General features: G+C 36.8%; 1 protein-coding gene across 1 annotated transcript in view; it reads right to left on the minus strand.

Moving 5' to 3' along the window:
- CCDC91 (coiled-coil domain containing 91) overlaps window positions 1-24,392 on the minus strand; it is a 416,515-nt gene that overhangs the window by 102,905 nt on the left and 289,218 nt on the right. The window contains exons 9-11 of the mRNA XM_052640421.1: window positions 9,838-9,930; window positions 9,681-9,749; window positions 202-378 (exon numbers count right to left, since the gene is read on the minus strand). Coding sequence (XP_052496381.1) covers window positions 202-378; window positions 9,681-9,749; window positions 9,838-9,930 — 339 coding nt within the window. The remainder of the gene's footprint in view (window positions 1-201; window positions 379-9,680; window positions 9,750-9,837; window positions 9,931-24,392) is intronic.

Below are 24,392 nucleotides of genomic sequence, written 5' to 3' on the forward strand. Positions count from 1 at the left end.
AATAGACTAAAAAGGCAAAATTATCAGCATTAAAAAGTGAAAAGTATAGATATATTAAAAATTATTCAGTTAAAATATTAAACTCAAAAGTAAAATAATTATGCCCAATAAGGTGATTTTAAGTAAGATAAAATAATAGCAAAGTTACTTTGAGAAAATTTAGAAGGAAGAAAATATTCATAAAGAGCTAATTTTACTAACCTGACTAATTTTTCTCTGCTCTTGTATAGCTTTTTGAATTGCCTGAGATACTTCCTCTTGATCTTTTCTGTGCTCAGTCTTCCATAACTCCCTTTCTTCAGCATGGACATTTTCCAAATGTTTTCTTTCTTCTTCTATAGCTTTTAAAACTGCATCCTTCACCACTTCTTTCTCAAGCTTCAAAACAAATAATGACCACAACAAAAATATCTGAGTTAGTGACCACAGTAATTTCTTGAATAAGACACACTGGAGTTAACCTAAAAAACACAAAACTTTGATCTTACTGGGTTTATTTCTGACATTATTTTTTTAATTCATATGTAATAACTGCTTTAAAATAAAATCAATTATTTGGTTTTACACAAATAACCAACTTATTTCAATGGTATTTCTAAACTTCAGAGAAACCAAGACTTAATTTAAAGTAGCAGTTTTCAAACTATTTTGCCTTAGGACCTCTTTACACTCTTAAAATTATAGAGGACTTCTAAGAGCTTTTGTTTACATGGGTTATACAATTAAGATTTTCCACCTTAGATATGCAAACCAGGAGAAGATAAACATATTAACTAATTAATTAAAAATTAATAACATTAAATATATATTAATAATGAATTTTATGAAAAAAACTAATTTTCCAAAGTTAAAAAGTTAGAAGAATATCTGTAAACCTCGTTACTATCTGACTTAATAGAAGAAAGCTTAGATTCTCATATGAGTTCTGTATTAAATCTGCCAGGATTTTTTTTGCTGAAGTGTGTAAGAACAACCCAGCCTCACAAAGATATGAAGTAGAAAATAAAATGTATCTTATACATACTAAATGTATCCAGTTGAGATCACTGTGGACATTCTTTCTGATTTCACACCAAAACTTAACAAAGAGTAGTTCTTACAGTAAGTTGCAATAAGAAAAATAAAATCACATCAATGAACTTCTTGTACTGTTACATTACAATCTTTTCTTACCTTCTGAATGAATTCTGTACAGATGATTTTTTAAACATTTTTTTATTTGGAAAACATTGATTCAATGAGTTATGCATCTCTTTCAGATGTTGACACATTTTTCAATATTATAACCAAACCAGTCACATTTTTCATATTACCATCAATCTCATTAGAACAGTCTTTAAGTATTAAAAAGTAGAAATAAATCTTCCAAATTTCTAATTTTTGTTTTAAATCTCTAATTTTATCATTGGTAACAAAAATTGTCAGTTTTGGGGGGTTTTTTTCCCTTAAGGTGTTGGGCTCATTCTGCTTATTTTGGAGAAAGTGTCTGCCACATACTAAAGTCTGCATAACCCTAGCAATTCAGTAAAATGGTGTTCCATGAAAAAAGAGCCCATTTTGGATGCAACTCAAACAGCTGCCTAAGAATTTTCCTCAAGAAAATCATCATATTTTGGTACACAGTAAAGTCCATGGGCCTCCCACTCCTGAGAGAGTTACCACTTTTTCTCTTGTTTTCAGCTCACAAGCAAGTTTGACAAAAGCCATTAAAGCTGACAGTCATCATTTTTTTAACTCCTGCTTTATTTCACAATTCTTTCGAATCACTCCCTTACTGTGTACACCAATGCCTTCCATGTTGTTTATACCAAATGGTATTTTTTGTTCTTTGTTTTAATCCTTATTTTCATGACCTCAAGCAATGTTCTACATAGTTGATTATTTCTGATTTTGTAAAGCCCTCTCTTTTCCTGGTTTGCATGACAGCATGCTACATATATTCTTCTATGCATCCTGCTGAGTGTTTTCAATTCTTTGGAACTTCTTCCTTCCTCTGGATCTGAAGGAATACTCTGGGAGTTCACAACTTGGCCATCTCCTGTATCATCCATACCAAACATGTTGATTCCATCTTCTATTTCCAGAATTTGGCTCTTTCATTATTTTCCAAGTTACTACTGCTACTCAAGTTCTTTCTGCCATTCACTATCTCTTACCCAGACTTCCGATACATTCTGTTAATTCCTTCTCAGGCTTTGGCCTTTCTTGCTACAGTTTCCCCCAAATTAATATCAGTTACCATTATGACCCACCTATACTTGGAAATTTCAATGTTTCTACTTCTCTATGGAATAAAATTCCAACTCACTATTCAGAACGTTAGTCATCCTTCAAGGCTCAGTTCAAAAGAAATTTACCATTAAAAACTACTGTGACATGGAAACACAATCTATGCACTCATAATATTTAATGCGTTCCTTTTTACCTTATTAGTATATAACGAAGGTTTCTTAATCTGATTGTAAATTCTTTAAGAAAAAGACACAATCATAGTCATTCTTGAACATCCACCCCAGCATAGTGATTTGTACATAGGAGACTTTCAACATTTGTTTGCTAAATTTAAATATAAATCTCAAATGCAACACTCAGAGCTCTATTTGTGTTAAAAAAAAATTAGTAAACAGAAACTTCAATTAAATAGTGTCAGGAGACCGTAAGATAGAACATGTTGTGACATGGCAGAGCCCAATGGGAAGAAGCAAGACTCCTCTACTTTCCTGGTGAGAACTCAGCCCATGAAATGCCATGGACTCTGTTCACCATGGCCCTCCCAACTTCCCTTTCTTCTTCCTCCCTGCCGGTATGGGGACTTGCACATGGCTCACAATATGGTTGTAGACCCTTAATTGCAATTCCCTGACAATCCTGAACAGATGCATCATCGTCGGAGAAATATCTGGCATTCTATTTATTTTAGGTCAACATGTTAGTGGCCTGCATAGGGATCAGAGAAGACGCCTGAAGGCTCTGGGTCTACTGAACAGATGTGGAACCCACTGTCACTGCTTTCTCACTGATTGGAGTTTTGCAGGTACACTTTTCTCCTTGATCCTAAGTTCATGCCTTCTTTGTGTTTGAGGCTCTCTAGGTTTTATTCAGACTCTGTTTTAAGGTTTTGCATTTCTGCTAAAGGCCTTGTTCTGCATGCATTTGGTGCTTCAGTCTGATTTTGAGTTCAGACTGTTTGCATTGAAGCTGGCTGGAAATGCCTTTAGTCTGTTCCTTTGGGAATAATGACTTCTTCACTGAAACTGTATGTTTTTCATCCTTTGGCCAATTCTTTGGAAGGGACTTTTCTCTGGAAATTGACTGAAAAGGCCCTAGGCCTGGTTCTTCCAGGGCCATGCTGTCTCCTTAGAACTGACTGGTGATAGCTTACACGCTGTTTGAGCTGCAAGCTGTTAAACTGTTTGAAATTGTCCTTTTAATCTAGAGAAAATCCTCTGAGAAATGAGATACCACTTATCTAAGTATTTTGAGGTCACTCTCCCTACAGGGACTCCAGCTAAACTGATCTTTAAAAACAATAGTTCTAATCCTCCTTATGCTCATTTTTGAAACAAAGAGAAGAAAAAAAGAAAAACTGACCGGACTAAAGACAAGTTAGAATATCAGTGGCCATTATGGGAAAGTTTTGAAATTCCTAAACTTAATTTCCTTAAAACTGAATTAGATCACAACAGTTCAAAACCTTTCAGAACAGAGTGGTACGCCTGTTTTGATTGGTATCTTAAGACTTCTCACCATTATCCAAAGCTGAAAATAGCCTTTGTGCAAAATAAGATTTTAAGATTAACTGAGGCAAACAAACAACTAAGGAAAGATGAAATGGTTCAGAAAGCCTCAGGCTCTTCTTCCTTGGTTTCCCCAGCACTATCTTTCTCATCCTTGGATCTTCTTGCCCAGACTCTGCCTCTGGCATTGTCTTCCTCCCACCTTTCTGTGCCCTTGATGCCTCCTCTATATCCCATAGTAATTATCCTATCAAACTTACCCTTTTTTCTAAAACTCTTCCCACCCCATTTTCCTCTGAAATATTCAGAACTTTTCTTGTAAAACTAAGCCTTCTGAGGATCCAGAAGTTAAACCTTTAATTTCTTATATTCTCTGAACTAAACCTGAACTGCAAGTCATAATAAAATATTTTCTCAAAGTAAACTGAAGATCCTCATACATTTGCTAAGGAATTTAATACAGTCATTCAAACTTATCAACAGTGTTCCTCTGACTCATGTCAGCTAGTTCATATGCTTGTTGGTTAAGGCCAGGCCCAGCATAGGATGAAAACCGCTAACTGGGAAAATCCTGAAAGGTCAGGCAATCATTAGATGACTTCATCGAGCAATTCCTGGGGCTTTTCCAAAACCTGTCAATTGAAACAGAATTCAGGATTGCACACAAAAATTGGATGACCCTTTTTATGACTACTATAATCAACTTCAGAATGCTTTTAAGAAAATTCTGGTCATCCTTCAGATGTTGATTCCACCCAGGCAGCTTTGAATTTTGTATTATTAATAGGCTGAACTGGGACCTCTTTCTTTCCGTCTAGTAAAAAGGACGAGGATGGAATGGAAAACTATGTCTACTTCAGACTTAATTAATCTAGCAAACCAGCTCTCTCACACTCTAGATGAGTCACTGGAAAAGAAGAATACCAGGTTTCCTAATCTTCAAATCCAGCAAATGAAGACTTCTAAATGAAACCAAAACCTTCCCAGTTTCTGCTATAATTGCAAAGAGCCAGGCCACTGGAAAAGACTGTTACAAATTTAAGTATTTTGAGTGTTTTCGATCCTCTAATCAGCCTTTCCCTTGTCCTTTCAATTCTCAGTTGCAGGGTTTTGAGGAACTACAGGGTCTCTTCCCAGTCCTCCCTTTCAGTTGGCTTGGAGAAATATTTTTCGTGATTGAGGATGAATCTCTTCCTGTCTTAACCAACAACAAAGGCATACATAGTCTCAGGGTTCCATCTCATTACTATAATGCAGCTCTTGCTGTGGTTCAAATAGTGAGGATCTCTAATGAACTTCTTTTATTCATGGTCTACAGATTTCAGAGTGGACTGAAAGAAGCCTCCCCTCACAGACAGGATATTCTCTCTTCTGTGGCTAAGGTACTTTTAGAAAAGTTTGTCCCTACCTGAGGAGCTCATTTCAAACATCATAGTGATCTAAAAATCCATTTTACTGGCTATGCACTTCAACAAGTTTGTGCTGTTTGGCTGGTTTTAAAACATTTTCACTGTGCTTGTTGTTTGTTGCTACTTAGTCACTAAGCCATGTCCAACCCTTTGCGGACTCCATGGACTGCAGCATGCCAGGCTTCTCTGTCCTTCACTATGTGCTGGAGTTTGCCCAAACTCATGCCCATTGTGTCTATCATCTCATTCTCTGCTGCAACCTTCTCCTTTTGCCTTCAATCTTTCCCAGCATCAAGGTATTTTCCAATGAGTTGGCTCTTTACATCAGATGGCCAAAGTATTGGAGCTTCAGGTTCAGAATCAGTCCTTCCAGTGAATATTTAGAATTATTTCCTTTAGGATTGACTGGTTTGATCTCCTTGAAGTCCAAGGGACTCAAGAGTCTTCTCCAGCACCATAATCAAAAGCATCAATTCTTCAACCCTCAGCCTTCTTTATGTATGGTCTGCCTCTCACATCCACATACGACTACTAGAAAAACCATAGCTTTGATTATATGGACTTTTGTCAGTAAAGTGATGTCCTTGCTTTTTAATACACTGTCTAGGTTTGTCATAGCTTTCTTCCAAGGAGCAAGTGTCTTAATTTCATGGCTGTAGTCACTGTATGCAGTGATTTTAGAGCCCAAGAAAAGAAAATCTGTCACTGTTTCCATTTTTCCCCCTTCTATTTGCCATGAAGTGATGGGACTGGATGCCATGATATTAGTTTTTTCATGCCATGAGTTTCAAGCTAGCTTTGTAACTCTCCTGTCTCCACCTCATCAAGAGGCTCTTTAATGCCTCCTCACTCTCTCCCATTAGAGTAGCATCTTCTGCGTAACTGGAGGTTGTTGCTATTTCTCCCAGCATCCTTGAATCCAGCTTGTGCTTCATCTACCCTGGCATTTTGCATGATGTACTATGCATATAAGTTAAATAAGCAAAATGACAATATATAGCCTTGTCTTCTCCTTTTCCATGAACCAGTCAGCTGTACCATGTCCAGGTCCGTTGCTTCTTGACCTGCATACAGGTTTCTCAGGGGACAGGTAAAGTGGTCTGCTATTTTCATCTCTTTAAGAATTTTCTAGTTTGTTGTGATCCACACAGTCAAAGACTTTAGTGTAGTCAGTGAAAAGAAGTAGATATTTTTCTGGAATTCATTTGCTTTCTATATCATCCAACAAATGGATCACAGCCTTGTCATGGTGAAGGGGCTTGTGTAACTCAATGAAGTTCATGAACACCAAGGATGGATGGGTTATAGTGAACAGTTTTGAAAAAATGTGGTCCACTGGAGGAGGGAATGGCAAACCACTCCAATACTCCTGCTGTGAGAACTCCATGAACAGTATGAAAAGGCAAAAAGATATGACACCAGAAGATAAATCCTCCAGGTTGGAAGGTGTCCAATACGCTACTGGGGGAGAGTGAAGGGCAATTATTAATAGTTCCAGAAATAATTAAGAGGTTGGGCCAAAAGAGGAATGATACTCAGCTGCAGATGTTCCTGGTGGTGAAAGTAAATCTGAAGCTGTTAAAAAAAAAAAAAAATCACATAGGAACCTGGAATGTCAGGTCTGTGAATCAAGGTAAATTAGATGTGGTCAAGGAGGAGATGGCAAGAGTGAACATCGACATATTAGGAATCAGTGAACTAAAATGGATGAGAATGGCGAATTTAATTCAGAGCACCATCTACTACTGTGGGTAAGAACCCTTTAGAAGAAATGGAGTAGCCGTCATAGTCAACAAAAAGTCCAAAATGCAGTACTTGGGTGAAATCTCAAAAATGACAGAATGATCTTGGTTCATTTCCAAGGCAAGCCATTCAACATCATAGTAATCCAAGTCTATGCCCTGACCACTAATGCTGAAGAAGCTGTAGTTGGCCAGTTTTATGAAGATATACAAGACGTTCTAGAACTAACACCAAAAAAAGATATCCTTTTCATCATAGGGGACTGAAATATAAGAATAAGAACTCAAAGAGATACTTGGAGTAACAGGGAAATGTGGCCTTGGAGTACAAAATGAAGCAGGGCAAAGGCTAACTAACAGTTTGTCCAGAGAACACACTGATCATACCAAACAGTCTTTTGCAACAACACAGATAACTCGACACATGGACACCAAAGTGTTAGTCCCTCAGTCATCTACAATTCTTTGCAACCCCTTGGACTCTAGCCCACCAGGCTCCTCTGTCCATGGAATTCTCCAGGCAAGAATACTGGAGTAGGGAGCTATTCCTTTCTCTGGGAAATCTTCTTGACCCAGGGATCAAAGTCAGGTCTCCTGATTACAGATGAATTCTTTACTGTCTGAGCCACCAGGGAAACCCCTACACATGGATATCACCAGACGATCAATGCCAAAATCAGGCTGATTACGTTCTTTACAGTCAAAGATGGAGAAGCTCTATACAGTCAGCAAAATCAACACCTGGAGCTGACTGTGGCTCAGACCATGAGTTCCTTATTGCAAAATTCAGGTTTTCCTGCTTTCTTCAATCTAAGCAAGGTAGAGAAAGTAGGCCATTCACTGTGCTTACCACTCTCAATCCTTCTGGCTTAGTTGAATATACTCATAGCATACTGAGATTCAGTTAGCAAAATTTCTTTCTAAATCCCAGGTCCACCCCTTTTGGAACTCATATAATGCTCACCCCTCTTGAAAAATATTTATTTATTTACTTTGCTGTACCTGGTCTAAGTTACAGCATGTGGGGCCTTTGATCTTGCTGTGGCATACGGGATCTTCAGTTATGGCATGCAGGACCAAAGAGTTTGCATGGCACAATTAAATCATTCCAAATGTCACAACTAAAATCTCACCCTCCAAGACAGTCACAAGACATCCAATGCACTTGGCTCCTGCCTTTTTGGACTCACAACTAACAAAAGGGGAGATACTCCAATATTGCAAAAGCCTAGTTGTTTCCATTAAGAACAACCATGAAGAACATGTTTCCATGAAGAACAACTATGCTCTGGTAGAGGAAACCTTTTCACAACATACCCTTGAGAGGTGACGACCTTAAGCATCATACCTTGCACCTGGAGATTTGCCTATTGGAAGACATACTTCCAGAAGAATGCTCTTCCACCTCACTGGAGAGGCCCCTATCAGGCACTGATAACTAGCCTCTGCACTATCAAACTCCAAGGAATAGACTCTTGGATTCACAGTACACAGCTTAAGAAAGCATGGAACCCCAACTGGTCATGCATATCATCTGGTGACCTCAAAGTAAAGACGTCCTGGAAATGAAGTCAATGACATCTGATGAGACAGCTTTCCCTAGATACCTAGATCAGGCTTGTTAGAAGTTTGTCATCAAACCTTTGATGATGATGACATAACACTTCAGATGATCTCTGATGTCTACAATCTTGATAACATATAGACTTTAGATAAAAACTGCCTAAGATGTCTCCTTCCTACCCCTCCTTCTTACTTGAATGCAACTGCAATAGTTCTCCAAACTGCACCACTTTGCTTCTGACAATGATGGACAAAAATTGCTGAAACCAGAAACCATGGTTCTTAATCTGTGATGTTTTCAGAGAAAGATCTTGATCAAAGGGGAAAACGTAAAAAAATTCAGAAACAGAAACATCAATTAAATAGTGTCAGGAGACCCCTTTAAGAGGGAGCTGTCACACCCTGCAACTATAGTAGAGCCCAAGAGGAAGAAGAAAGACCTCCTCTTCTTTCCTGCCAGGGACTCAGCCAACGACAAGCCATGAACTCTCTATTTCCTGCAAACCTTACAACTTCCTTTCCTCTCTATTAAAGTGTTCTTATTGCCACATGGGAATTTATATGTGGCTTGCCATGCTAGCACACCCCAAACTGAAATTCAATCATAATAATGAAAAAACATACTTTTGTTGGACAAATATCTGATGGTGTATTTCAGGTCAACATATGTATGCATTAGCATACATATATTTAAAATCTATGCATATACTATCCAGATGATTTATTTCAAAGTTGGCTTTAAAAATCATTCACCTTGATAAACACATATGCACATACAAATAAACACATATACTTAATACTTGTGTGATACCTGTCAAATACCAAGTGGATATTGTTGCGCCTATGTAGATCTATTGTTTTTAACATGATTGATAATCTAAATGTAAAGCATTTCAATATCATTATCTTGTATGTAATGTATGTTTAATAAGAATACAAACAGCAGAAGAGGAAAAAAAATTTTGAATTTTCTGGAATGAAATATTTTAAAAGTGCACTGACTATACCATTAATGAACTCAGTTTATTAATTCCACTTACTTACAAAGAAATTTATTACTGATGGGTCTATACCAGGTAAATACTTAGGCATAAATATAACAAAAACAATTCTTACATGAGACCAACAACATTCACTTTAGGCTTTGAGGTGGGGTAAACATAAAAGCAATTGAACTAATAAAAAGTATTGGAATTAAACTTCACAATAAACTTTGCAGATAGAAATACCTTTGCAGCAGATATTAATGCTTCTTTATTTTTTTGCCTTTCTTCCTCCAAACATTTTTCCAATATTTCCTGTAAATGATAAGATGGTTAGACATTACAGTATTATTTGGGGCAACAGAACATTCTTTCCACACTGTAAGCAAAATTAAAATATTACCTTCTGTTCTTGAGATTGCTGAGTCAAAGCTTCCTTTATTTTTCCTTTTAACAGTTCCTTCTCTGTGTCAAGCATTTCAAGGAGCCTCTGATGCTACAAGCAAAGTTAACTGCATTAAGATTATGGCTCTGAGATAGATAACCTACCAACACGGAGAACACCTGGTGGAATTCATCTGAAGTAGTTACCAGGGGAAATAAGAAAGCTGGCTAAAATGAGGGCTTAGGAGCCAAAAAATCTGAATTCCCATTTCTTTCATCAGTCAAGACATACTTTTTTCATCCCCAAATTCAGTAGAGTAGATGACATGAAATCTAATCTGAAAGATATTCCAAATATGAAGTGAATCAGAAAATGATAAAATGTTCTTTTCTAAAATTAAACTTGGAAAATATACTCATTAAAATTATTATTATTATTAGCTTACAGTGAGAGCAATCAGATTATAACTGATGTCTGCCTCATGAAAAATTATCCTAACAGAATATTTGTGTTTCTAGTAAAGTAGTGTTAAAGAAATTGAAAGATCAGTAGTCTCATCCTAAGATTTTACTACAGATTCAAAAAATATAAATAAATCTATGAAAGTATCAAAGGAATATTATTATGATAGCTACTGTTAAAGAATACAGAGTTCATGTATTCATTTTTATTCTGTACTAGTAAAAAAGCACACAGAGTCTTCATCAAATTATCATTATTCAAACTTGGAGTTTGAATGAAGTTTTGTTGAGAAAATTTGACCTCTATGGCCTCAACACCTCAATATACATAAGCCAGATATTTGTTTTGAACAGCGCTATCAGGAAAAGCGAAACATATGTATTCCCATTCACACAGATTTCTCCTCAGTTACTAAAGGCAAATAAAATATTTTCTCAGATTTAGAACTATATACATAAGAGCCTCCTTTAAATATGAACCAATTTCAGATACTCAGTATTTTAAAGCAGACCTATTTCATTCAAAGTTGTTCTGATTGAAATAGCTTTCAGGCAGATAATCTAAGTTGAGAGTAAGTGACCAAACAGAAATTTAAGATAATCTATGATTTCTATTTTTAATTTTAATGCTTTTATCTTAATTTACAAGATAGGAAAAGTTACAATAAGAAAAATTACAAGAAAAATGTGATTTTTCTTTAAAAACAAATTTACATTGCAATATAAATCATGACACCATGATGAAAAATTGTTGGTATCCTATGAATTTGTGGAAATCATTTGAATAATAAATCAGTAAGCCTAGCATATGATATATAATAACTAAGACTTTAATGTTATATTCTTTGAAAGTCTAAATGCACACAGAATTTCATAAAGTCAGAAACAACATCTAATGCTCTTTATAAAACACACATGATAAAATGTTTAACCAGGCAAATAATTAGACACAAAAATGGTAAGTACAATTCTCACTTGAGACTGAAAATATTCAATTTAGGCTTTGAAATGAGGTAAACATAGCAAAAATGGAACAAGTAAAAATTACCAGAATTAAACTATAGAAGAAATTTTTAAGAGTCGTCAATAATATTGAAAGTGATTTCTTCTTAAAATGAACAGTTAAGATAATAAATCAGACTAATGGAAATCAGTAAGTAATTAACTATAAGTAGGCCACGTTTCTCTGATGCTTCTCTTGTGGCACAGTGGTAAGGAATCCACCTGCCAATACAGGAGATGCAGGTTCAATCCCTGAGTTGGGAAGATTCCCAGGAGAAGGAAATGACAGTCCTCTCTAGTACTCTTGCCTGAGAAACTCCATGAACAGGGGAGCCTGGTGGGCTACAGTCCATGGGGTCACAAAGAATTGGACAAGATTTAGCGACTAAACTACTAAGAGGCCACATTTCTCCAAGGGTCCAACAAGAACTAGTAAAAGATGATACAGTAGCTAAAAATGACAATGCAAGGATTAGAAAATTCATTTCTGAACTTCATTTCTTAATTCTGAAGTACACTATAATAAAACACTATTTTTAAGTTTGTTTGAGCCAAAATAAACTCAGGATAATTATTTGAAAGAAGCACCCTACATAAAATACACCTTAAGTAAAATTATAGCTCTACTGGAGAAAATACAAAGTAACTACCATATATGTGTGTGTGTGTGTGTGTGTGTGTGTTTGTGTGTGTATGTGTATATATACACATACATATAAAATAATAGCTAACATTTTGAGCACTTTAAAGTTTCAGACACTGTTAAAAGTGTTTTACATGTAATTGTACCATAATAAACACAAGAAACTAAATAAACTGAATGACAGTCTTCCTCATTTTTCAGAGTGAGTTATGTGAGACGCAGAGAGGCTAAGAAATTTTCAGGTTTTGAAGGAAGAGCTTCAGCAATAATTACTCTATATACTCATTTTCAGCAGCAATAATCATTTAAAAGCTAAAAGCAGTGCCAGTATTACCTAGTTACTAAAGCTACAAGATATAAGTATTATAACTGGTAAGACCTCACTTCCATTTGGCTTTAAAAGGATTTCGGTAATCAGCTTTTGATTTTTTTTTTTTTCAGAATAATATTACAAAGATTCTTTGAATAAATATCCATTGCTATTAGGAAAGATGATTGAAAAAGATATTTAATGGTATGGGAGAAGGTCAATTTTCATTCCAATCTCAAAGAAAGGTAATGCCAAACAATGTTCAAACTACAAGACAATTGCACTTATCTCACATGCTAGCAAAGAAATGCTCAAAATTCTCCAAGCCAGTCTTCAACAGTATGTGAACTGTGAACTTCTAGATGTTCAAACTGGATTTAGAAAAGGCAGAGGAACCAGCGATCAAATTGCCAACATCCAGTGGATCATAGAAAAAGCAAGACAATTCCAGAAAAACATCTACAGCTGCTTCATTAATTACTCTTCCCAAAGCCTTTGACTCTGTAGATAATAATAAACTGTGGAAAATTCTTCGAGAGATGGGAATACTAGACTACCTTAGCTGCCTTCTGAGAAATCTGTATGCAGGTCAAGAAGCAACAGTTAGAACTGGACATGGAACAACGAACCGGTTTCAAATTGGGAAAGTAGTACATCAAGGCTGTATACTGTCACCCTGCTTATTTAACTTCTATAGACAAAACATCATGAGAAATGGTGGGGTAGATGAAGCACAAGCTAGAATCAAGATTGCCAGGAGAAATATCAATAACCTCAGATATGCAGATGACACAGCCCTTATTGTAGAAGGTGAAGAGGAACTGAAGAGCCTCTTGATGAAGGTGAAAGAGGAGAGTGAAAACGTTGGATAAAACTCAACATTCAAAAAACTAAGATCAAGAGAACACTACACATAGAAATCACCCAATGGTCATCACTGAAATCAAAATATATTATAATCTGAATATATTCTTTGCAGCCAAAGGTGGAGAAGCCCCATACAGTCAACAAAAACAAGACCAGAAGCTGACTGCGGCTCAGATCATGAACTCCTTATTGCCAAATTCAGACTAAAATTGAAGAAAGTAGGAAAAACCACTAGACCGTTCAGGTATGACCTAAATCAAAACCCTTATGATTATACAGTGGAAGTGAGAAATACATTTAAGGGACTAGATCTGATAGACAGAGTGCCTGATGAACTATGGACAGAGGTTTGGGACACTGTACAGGAGACAGAGATCAAGACCATCCCCAAGAAAAAGAAATGCAAAAAAGTAAAACGGCTGTCAGAGGAGGCCTTACAAATAGCTATGAAAAGAAGGGATGCAAAAACAAAGGAGAAAAGGAAAGATATATCCATTTGAATGCAGAGTTCCAAAGAATAGCAAGGAGAGATAAGAAAGCCTTCCTCAGTGATCAAAGCAAAGAAAGAGAGTATAACAATAGAACAGGAAAGACTAGAGATATCCTTAAGAAAATTAAAGATAAAAAAGGAATATTTCATGCAAAGATGGGCTCAATAAAGGACAGAAACAGTATGGACCTAACAGAAAAAGAAGATATCAGAACAGCTGGCAAGAATACACAGAACTATACAAAAAAGGTCTTCATGACCCAGATAACCTCAATGGTGTGATCACTAACCTAGAGCCAGACATTCTGGAAAATGAAGTCCAGTGGCCCTTAGGAAACATCACTATGAACACAGCTAGCCGAGGTGATGGAATTCCAGTTGAGCTATTTCAAATCCTAAAAGATGATGCTGTTAAAGTGCTGCACTCAATAGGCCAGGAAATTTGGAAAACTCAACACTGGTCACAGGACTGGAAAGTCAGTTTTCATTCCAATCCCAATGAAGGTCAATGCTAAAGACTGTTCAAACTATGGTACAATTGCACTCATCTCACACATTAGCAGAGTAATGCTCAAAATCCTCCAAGCCAGGCTTCAACAGGTAAACCTCCAGATGTTGATGCTGGATTTATAAAAGGCAGAGGAACCAGAGATCAAATTGCCACCATCCGTTGGATAATAGAAAAAGCAAGAGAGTGCCAGAAAAACATCTACTTATGCTTTACTGATTACGCCAAAGACTTTGACTGTGTAGATAGATCACAACAAACTGTGGAAAATTGTCCAAGAGAGGGGAATACTAGACCACCTTACCTGCCTCCTGAGAAATCCATATGCAGGTCAAGAAGCAACATGTCCAGTGAGCTGGACATGGAACAACAGATTGGTCCCAAAACAGGAAAGCAGTAGGTTAAGGCTGTATATCGTCACTGCGCTTATTTAAATTCTATACAGAGTACATCATGTGAAATGCTGGGCTGGGTGAAGTACAAGCTGGAATCAAGATTGCGAGAAGAAATATCAATAACCTCAGATACATAGATGGCACCACCCTTATGGCAGAAAGTGAAGAGGAACTAAAGAACCTCTTGATAACAGTGAAAGATGAGAGTGAAAAAGCTACCTTAAAACTCAACATTCAAAAACACAGATCATGACATTCAGTCCCATCACTCCACTGCAAATAAATGGAGAAATAAGGGAAACAGTGAGACTTTATTTTCTTGGGCTCCAAAATCACAGCATATGGTGACTGAAGCCATGGAATTAAAAGACACTTGCTCCTTGGAAGAAAAGATATGAGAAACCTAGACAGCATATCAAAAAGCAGAGACCTTACATTGCCAACAAAGGTCCATCTATTCAATGCTATGGTTTTTCCAGTAGTTATGTATGGATGTGAGAGTTGGACTATAAAGAAAGCTGAGCACCGAAGAATTGATGCTTGAACTGTGGTGTTGGAGAAGACTCTTGAAAGTTGCTTGGACTGCAGGGAGATCAAACCAGTCAATCGTAAAGGAAATCAGTCCTGAATATTTATTGGAAGGACTGATGCCAATATTTTGGCCACCTGATGTGAAGAAATGACTCATTGAAAAGACCCCGATGCTGGGAAATATTGAAGGCAGAGAAGAAGAGGACGACAGAGGATAAGATGGTTGAAAGGCATCAGTGACTCAATGGACATGAGTTTGAGCAAACTCCTAGAGTTGGTGATGGACAGGGAAGCCTGGCATGCTGCAGTCCATGGGGTCACAAAGAGTAGGACTCAACTGAGCGACTGAACTGAATTGAAAATAGCCATTTTAGTGATTTGTTTGGGTGTGTGTAACAGGGGTAGAGGAAATGACCATGTTAAATTCACCTTATTTATCTAGATTTAGAATCATTTAAAATATTTCAATTATATTGATCATTTTTTGAGAGACTATGTCAGGCACCATATTAGGAACTTTGTAAATATTAATGATCTGCACAATAATTCAGAAATGTGTTATTACCTTTGACAGGTATTAAAACTGAGTTCAGAGAGGTTATGTAAACTGCTTAGGTCTCACAGGACTAATAAATGGTTAGGCTGAGATTGGAATTCAAGAGAAGCTGGATACAAACCCAAGGGCTTTACTCTAGATTCCTGAAAAATAACATACAACTAAAGACGGCTCAATAAAGGACAGAAATGGTATGGACCTAACAAAAGCAGAAGATATTAAAAAGAGGTCGCAAGAATACACAGAAGATCTGTACAAAAAAGACCTTCATGACCCAGATAATCATGATGGTGTGATCACTCATCTAGAGCCAGACATCCTGGAATGTGAAGTCAAGTGGGCCTTGGGAAGCATCACTATGAACAAAGCTAGTGGAGGTTATGGAAATCCAGTTCAGCTATTTCAAACCCTAAAAGATGATGCTGTGAAAGTGCTGCACTCAACATGTCAGCAAATTTGGAAAATTCATCTGGAAAAGGTCAGTTTCCATTCCAATCCCAAAGAAAGGCAATGCCAAATAATGCTCAAACTACTGCACAATTGTACTCATCTCACATGCTGGTAAAGTAATGCTCAAAATTCTCGAAACCAGGCTTCAACAATACGTGAACTGTGAATTTCCAGATGTTCAAGCTGGTTTGAGAAAAGGCAGAGGAACCAGAGATCAAATTGTCAACATCTGCTGGATTATCAAAAAGGCAAGAGAGTTCCAGAAAAACATCTATTTACTTTATTTATTTAAAAAAAATATTTATTTACTTATTTATTTATTCATTTATTTGGCTGCATTAGGTCTTAGCTGCAAGGATCTTTGCTGCATCATGCGGGATCTTTCACTGTGGCGCACAGACTCTCTAGTCATGGCATGTGGCTTCCAGAGCACATGGGCTTCAGTACTTGCAGTACACAGATGTAGTTGCCTCAGAGCCTGTGGGATCTTAGTTCCCCCAACCAGGGATGCAACCTATACCCCCCATGTTGCAAAGCAGATTCTTAACCACTGTACCACCAGGGAAGTCCCTCAATTTTTGAAACTGGTTTCCAGGGGTCGAACTCATTGCTTGGGTTCTTTTTTTAATTTTTTAAAGTATAAATTTACTTAATTGGAGGTTAATTACTTTACAATATTGTATTGGCTTTGCCATACTTCAACATGAATCCACCACAGGTATACACGTGTTCCCCATCCTGAACCCCCCTCCCTAGTCCCTCCCTAATCCCTCCCTATACCATCCCTCTGGGTCGTCTCAGTGCACCAGCCCCAAGCATCCAGTATCATTCATTGAACCTGGACTGGCGATGGCTAACAAACACATGAAAAGATGCTCAACATCACTCATTATCAGAGAAATGCAAATCAAACCACAATGAGGTACCATTTCACGCCAGTCAGAATGGCTGCAATCCAAAAGTCTACAAGCAATAAATGCTGCAGAGGGTATGGAGAAAAGGGAACCCTCTTATACTGTTGGTGGGAATGCAAACTAGTACAGCCACTATGGAGAACAGTGCAGAGATTCCTTAAAAAACTGGAAATAGAACTGCCTTATGACCCAGCAATCCCACTGCTGGGCATACACACTGAGGAAACCAGAATTGAAAGAGACACGTATACCCCAATGTTCACCAGCACTGTTTACAATAGCCAGGACATGGAAGCAACCTAGATGTCCATCAGCAGATGAATGGATATTTATGTTTTATTGACTATGCCAAAACCTTTGACTGTATGGATCACAACAAACTGTGGAAAATTCTGAAAGAGATGGGAATACCAGACCACCTGACCTGCCTCTTGAGAAACCTGTATGTAGGTCAGGAAGCAACAGTTAGAACTGCACATGGAACAACAGACTGGTTCCAAATAGGAAAGGAGTATGTCAAGGCTGTATATTGTCACCCTACTTATTTACTTATATGCAGAGTATATCATGAGAAATGCTGGGCTGGAAGAAGCACAAGCTGGAATCAAGATTGCCAGGAGAAATATCAATAACCTCAGATATGCAGATGCACCACCCTTATGGCAGAAAGCGAAGAAGAACTAAAGAGCCTCTTGATGAAAGTGAAGGAGGAAAGTAAAAAAGTTGGCTTATAGCTCAACATTCAAGAAACTAAGATCATGACATCCGGTCCCATGACTTCATAGCATATAGATGGGGAAATAGTGGAAACAGTGGCAGACTTTATTTTGGGGGGCTTGAAAATCACTGCAGATGGTGACTGCTGCCATGAAATTAAAAGATGCTTACTTCTTGGAAGGAAAGTGATGACCAACCTAGATAGCATATTAAAAAGCAGAGACGTTGCTTTGCTGACAAAGTTGAAGCTATGTTTTTTCCAGTAGTCATGTATGGACGTGAGAGTTGGACCATAAAGCTGAGCAACAAAGAATTGATGCTTTTGAACTGTGGTATTGGAGAAGACTCTTGAGAGTACCTTGGACTGCAAAGGGATCCAACCAGTCAACCCTAAAGGAAATAAGTCCTGAATATTCTTTGAAAGGACTAATGCTGAAGCTGAAGCTCCAATACTTTGGCCACCTGATGGGAAGAACTGACTTACTGGAAAACACCCTGATGCTGGCACAGACTGAAGGCAGGAGAAGAGGATGACAGAGGATGAGATAGTTAGATGGCATCACTGACTCAATGCACATGAGTTTGAGCAAGCTCCAGGAATTGGTGCTGGACAGGGAAGCCTGGTGTGCTACAGTCCATGGGGTTGCATAGAGTTGGACTGAGCCATTGAACTGAACTGACAGTCATTTTAGCAATATCATTGTGGCCTTTACTTGAATTTTCCTAATAACCAAGCATTTGAACATCTTTAAAAATGCTACTTCTACCTCTGATAGTATATTTTAACTACTACTTTTCAACTATTACTATTCATAGTACTATCTGTATAAGAAGGAAAATGATTGGAGCTCTTTTTTCAACTTTTGTAGGAGAGTGTAGTAAGAAGGTGCACTGGATTTGAGGTTTGTTCACTGACAGGTTCTTCAAATGTAGGAATATCTTTCCTCTCTGGGCCAGAGATTATTTTCATTATTTAATCACATTAAGGTAGAAATTAAACAGTATTGAGAGATAATTTGGCCAAAAAGGTTTCAGACTCTCAATCTGGAGAGTGCCTGTATTACTTCTGTTGCCTGCCTCAATAGAGAATTCCCTACTTGTCTAAATTAAAGTTCAGCACCATGGAAGTAGGTAACATGGATTTTGATGCTATAAAGGATAATCAGTACCGTCTTTGTACCTTACTAGCAGACCATTCCAAGGTGAGGATGTTCTGAACACCTTTTGTTACATACCTCAGAGCCAGAATTGAATCAATGAAAATATTTAATCATATCACTCTTTAAATATTTACAATTTTGAAACAAAGCAGTCCTTTCTACAGAATTTGCAAGATATCGCCTTACAAAACTTTGAAAGGCATTATGAAAATGAGTTGAAATCTAAACCAGTAAATCTCATTTAGAAACACTGAAAAGCTTATTATACTCCGATTATCTAAAATATCCTATTGATTGCTTCTTAAAACTATACTGAAATTTTAGTAATTTTCAAAGCAATTTAAAGAAATAAAGACAAACTACAGAGTCCCATTAATCTTACAGAGTAGGTGCTTAGTGTAACAATACCAAGAACAGCCCTTTGAAATTCAGCCTAAAACAAAAGGCATTCAGAAGTGGGTTCTTCTTTTCTGCTATTATGGAAGAAATTTTTTCAAGAGAAACATTTTTGATATAGACTTCAATATAAATATAGAGGTTATGTGGTTTTCACATGATTTTTGCAAAAAAAGAAAAGAAAAAAAAAATCCTCTTTCCTGTAATGTGACTCATAGGAGATACTGTAAACAGATTTAATCACAATCATATGTAGATAGTTTTTGAACATCAAATTTTTGACTAAGGAATCCGAGAAGCTCATGTTCAGGTATACAGTTATCAATTTATCACAAGTCCACAAACTTCACATTATCTTATATGTATAGTATATATTCTGCACATTCCAATAAGCATAAACATTGAAAAAAGATCAAGAGGTCTGGTGAAAGTGAAAGTCGCTCGGTCGTGTCTGACACTTTGTGACGCCATGGACTATACAGCTCATGGAATTCTCCAGGTAAGAATGCTAGAATGGGTAGCCTTTCCCTTATCCAGGGGATCTTTCCAACCGAAGGATCGAACCCAGGTATCCCGCATTGTAGGAGGATTCTTTACCAGCTGAGCCACAAGGGAAGCCTGAAGGGTGGTCTTAAATAACACGTTCATATTAACATGATTTGATGGATACTAAATAAATTCAATAAATGTCTTAATATAATGTTGAGTTACAGCTGCTTCATCTCTTCATGGGCTAATACATTAAATATAAACATAACTAAGATGAACTATGAGATCTACTTAAAACAGTTTTACCACAAACTCAATGATATCAAAAAACTTCTTAAAGAAATAAAATAAGATTAAAGATGTGTGTGTGTTAAGTTCCTCAGTGTCATGTCTGATTCCTTGCAACTCAATGGACTATAGATTATCAGGTTCCTCTGTCCATGTAACTTTTCAGGCAAGAGTACTGAAGTGGGTAGCCATTTCCTTCTCCAGGGTATCTTCCCAACAAAGGGATTGAACCAAAGTCTCCTGCATTGCAGGCAGGTTCTTTACCATCTGAGCCACCAGGGAAGCCCAAGACTAAAGATAGATTATGCTAAATTTATTTCACCAAATAGACATAATTTCTAATATGTGTAAAGAATGGAAGCAATCAGGTTATTCCTCCAACTTAAACAGGTGTTTGATCTGAGGGAGTAATACGAACGGATGAAGCAAAAACTGAGGAAGAAGGCAAGAATGATGCCTCTCACATCTGCTTTTCATCACTGAACTAGATGTCTTAGCTAATGAAACACAATAAAAATCGGAGATAAAAAGGGAGACGAAATTAGGCTGTCTTTCTTCACAGATAGCATGATCATCTTTGTAGAAAATCTGGAAGAATTAACTAAAAAATTCCTGGAACTGATAAGCAATTATAATAACATTGTAGTATATAAGATTAATACACAAAAGCCAATCCCTTTCCTATACAGCAAACAACTTTGAAATCAAAGTCACAATCATTTCAGTTCAGTTGCTCAGTTGTGTTCCACTCTTTGCGACTCCATGGACTGCAGCATGCCAGGCTTCCCTGTCCATCATCAACTTCCACAGCTTGCTCAAACTCATGTCTATCAAGTCAGTGATGCCATCCAGCCATCTCATCCTCTGTCATCCCCTTCTCCTGCTGCCTTCAATCTTTCCCAACAATAGTCTTTTCCAGTGAGTCAGTCCTTCGCATCAGGTGGCCAAAGCACTGGAGTTTCAGCTTCAGTATCACTCTTTCCAATGAATATTCAGGACTGATTTCCTTTAGGATTGACTGATTGGATCTCCTTGCTGTCCAAGGGACTCTCAAGAGTCTTCTCTAACACCACAATTCAAAAGCATCAATTCTTTGCTGCTCAGCTTTATTTATGGTCCAAGTCTCACATCCATACATGACTACTGGAAAACCAATGGGGCCACTCAAAACAGACAGGTCATGGTAAAGAGTTCTGATAAAACGTGGTTCACCAGAGAAGGAAATGGCAAACCACTTCAGTATTCTTGCCTTGAGAACTCCATGAACAGTATGAAAAGGCAAAGTCACAATACATTTTACATTATCACCTACAAAATGAAAATGTTAGGTATAAATCCACCATAATCTGTATAAGAGCTATATAAGACTACAAATTCTGATGAAAGATATCAAAGAACAATTAATCAAAATATATTTTCCATGTTCATGATAGGGAGATGGAATGCTATCAATATGTCAGTTCTTTCCAAATTGATGTATAAACATAATGTAATCTCAGTCAACATCCCAGCAAGGTATTTTGTGGATATGGACAAACAGATTTTAAAGATATGGAGAGAAAGAAAGGAAAAAAAAAAAACAAAACAGAATGACCAACACAGTATTAAACAAGAACAAAGTTGGAGGGCTCATACTCGCTGACTTCAAGGTGCACTATAAAGCCACCGTAATCAAGATAGTGTGGTAATGGCAAAAATTAGACAAAGAGATAAATGGAACATAACTGTTCAGAAATAGACCCCTATGAATACAGTCAACTGATCTTTGACAAAGATGCAAAATCAATACAGTGTTACAGTCTTTACAACAAGTATTGCTAGAACGACTAGACATCCACGTGAAAAATATGAATCTAGATACAGTTCTCTCTCTTCACAAAAATTAACTCAAAGTGGATCATAGACCTAAATTTAAAACACAGAATTTTTAAAACTCCTAGATGACTTAGGAAAAAACCTAGATGGCCTTGGATAAGGCAATGATTTTTTGGATATAACATTATAAGGACAATCCATGAAAGAACTAATGTATAAGTTGACTTTCCATATAAAAATTCTACTAAAAATGCATGTATATATTGACTATAAATGAACATGAGAGAATTTTGGAAGGGTAATGGAAATGTTTTATTTTATTCTTGTTTTAAGTGCTAGTTGTAAAAATGTTCATATCTGTCAAAATGCAAAGAATGGTACATCTAAAAGGGTACATATTTTATGTGAATTATTTTCAATAAATTTGAAGAAAAAAGTATATATACATTTTAAATTAATTTTTAACTCATACTAGTTTTGTCCCCTTGAGATAGCTTGACTTTCCTATTCCAGTCAAAAACAAACCTTTTCCCCATTAAAATGTTACCTCTTTTAAATTCTTTCTCGAAGACCCAGAAAGAATTTCCTACTCTTTTATCTATCATCTTAGAGCATTTTGTTTCTATAATTAATACATTATTTTATTGTAATTTATTTTACAGCTGTGTCTCATAATAAGGCTATTACTTTCTTGAAGGCAAAGAATGTTCTTATACTTTTAAAAAACCTTTCTAGTACAGTGCCTGATATATTAAACACTTTCCATTCAAGTTGACAACACCATTATAGATACTAGTGTTCAAGGGAATATCTAACAGTTATTATAATGCCTGCCTAAAGATAAACTAATGGAAAAAAATGTACTGGATTAATATATGACTCTGATAACAACAAGCAACTAAGTTTTTCCTATGATGAAAGGAAAAAAAAATAGTGGTCACCTAAAAATTGTACACAAATATTATTGGCAAACTAATTAAATAGCTCTAAGTGCAACCTGACCAATGCTTTAACAAGGTTACAGTTTGAACCACACCAATCATCTGGTTTGCAAGATTTCCTGCTGGACATCAACACCAACCACTCGTTAGACCCCAAACCACCTTGGGAAATAGCTGTGGCTAAGATTTACACAGACCAGTAATGGACTAAATTACTAGTTCAGATGGAAAACAGGTCAGAAGCATATATAACATGACAGAAATTGGAAAGCCAATAAAAAGAATTATATATCAGACTCCCAGCCCCACTCCTCAAAATTTAGCTGAAAGTTTAAAGACTCTGAAGTTGGAAGACGTAAAAAATGTCTGGCAATTTTCTCACACAAACTTTATAATTATTATGAAATGCAGATTTGATGATAACACCTTGGGAAATATTATCACATATTTAGTATCTTCTAGATGGGAAATGAAATAATTACATCAAATACCTTTGACATATTTTTTAAAAGATTATACATAGGGAAAGAATATAGAAAATAAAAAGACAGTGCCTCTCTCTCTTCCATATTAAAGAAAAACAATGGGGAAATTTTTTTAAGCAGAATATTTTATTTTTACAACTTTTATTATAAAATATATATTTTAAAATAAAGCATACTCCATTTCCCCCCCAATAACTACGTATCTATGAAGTATATGAGGATATACAGTAAACACTGTGAATTATAATGAATCAGCATATTATAAAAAACACACCATTAACTCCTAACATCAATTAAAGACAGAATGATTGACAAAAATCAAGAGAATATTCAGAAGGGTTCAGCCCTGGTCTTGATTAGTTTATAGTAAGGACTGGTGGTTTTCAAATTCTGCCCAACAGAGCACTAGACATCCCCATCTCTATTTCAACTAGAGTCAACTATGCCTTTATTGGTCTTTTTTGTAGGAATAAGCTTCAGTAGAAGCTTAAATCTAAGAAAAGGTATAATGGATAAGACACTTGCTAAAATAGATAATGAAATTGTATATTCACACGTTTGGTTTCAGCTTTGACATGTAAAGAGCCTGGAAGATCAACATGATCCTTGAACAAGAAAAAGCTGAAACAAACTAAAGATCACATGCTTAGATCTATCAGAGAACCAGAATAAAGCAAACCCTCCCATCCCCACCATCATGATCAATTTACAACTAGGCAAATCCAGAGTCACAACCAAGATCATCTTACCAAGAGCAGAAGCTACTGGATATATAAACTGGTAGTACTCTTGCCTGGAAAACCCCATGGACAGAGGATCCTGGTGGGCTGCAGTCCATGGGGTTACGAAGAGTCGGACAAGACTGAGTGACTTCACATTCACTTTTCACTTTCATGCCTTGGAGAAGGAAATGGCAACCCACTCCAGTGTTTTTGCCTGGAGAATCCCAGGGACGGGGGAGCCTGGTGGGCTGCCGTCTATAGGGTCGCACAGAGTTGGACACGACTGAAGCGACTTAGCAACAACTGCAGCAGCAGCAGCAGCTGGCACTCAGATGGTAAATTTGAGGAACTGCTTGAGGCTGAGCAAGGATGAGTATGAGAGTGACAACTCTGCCAGGTGATGGTTTAGGGGGTTCCACACAGTTTAATGGGT

The sequence above is a fragment of the Budorcas taxicolor genome, chromosome 5 (genome assembly GCF_023091745.1).
Source record: "Budorcas taxicolor isolate Tak-1 chromosome 5, Takin1.1, whole genome shotgun sequence".
NCBI lineage: Eukaryota > Metazoa > Chordata > Mammalia > Artiodactyla > Bovidae > Budorcas > Budorcas taxicolor.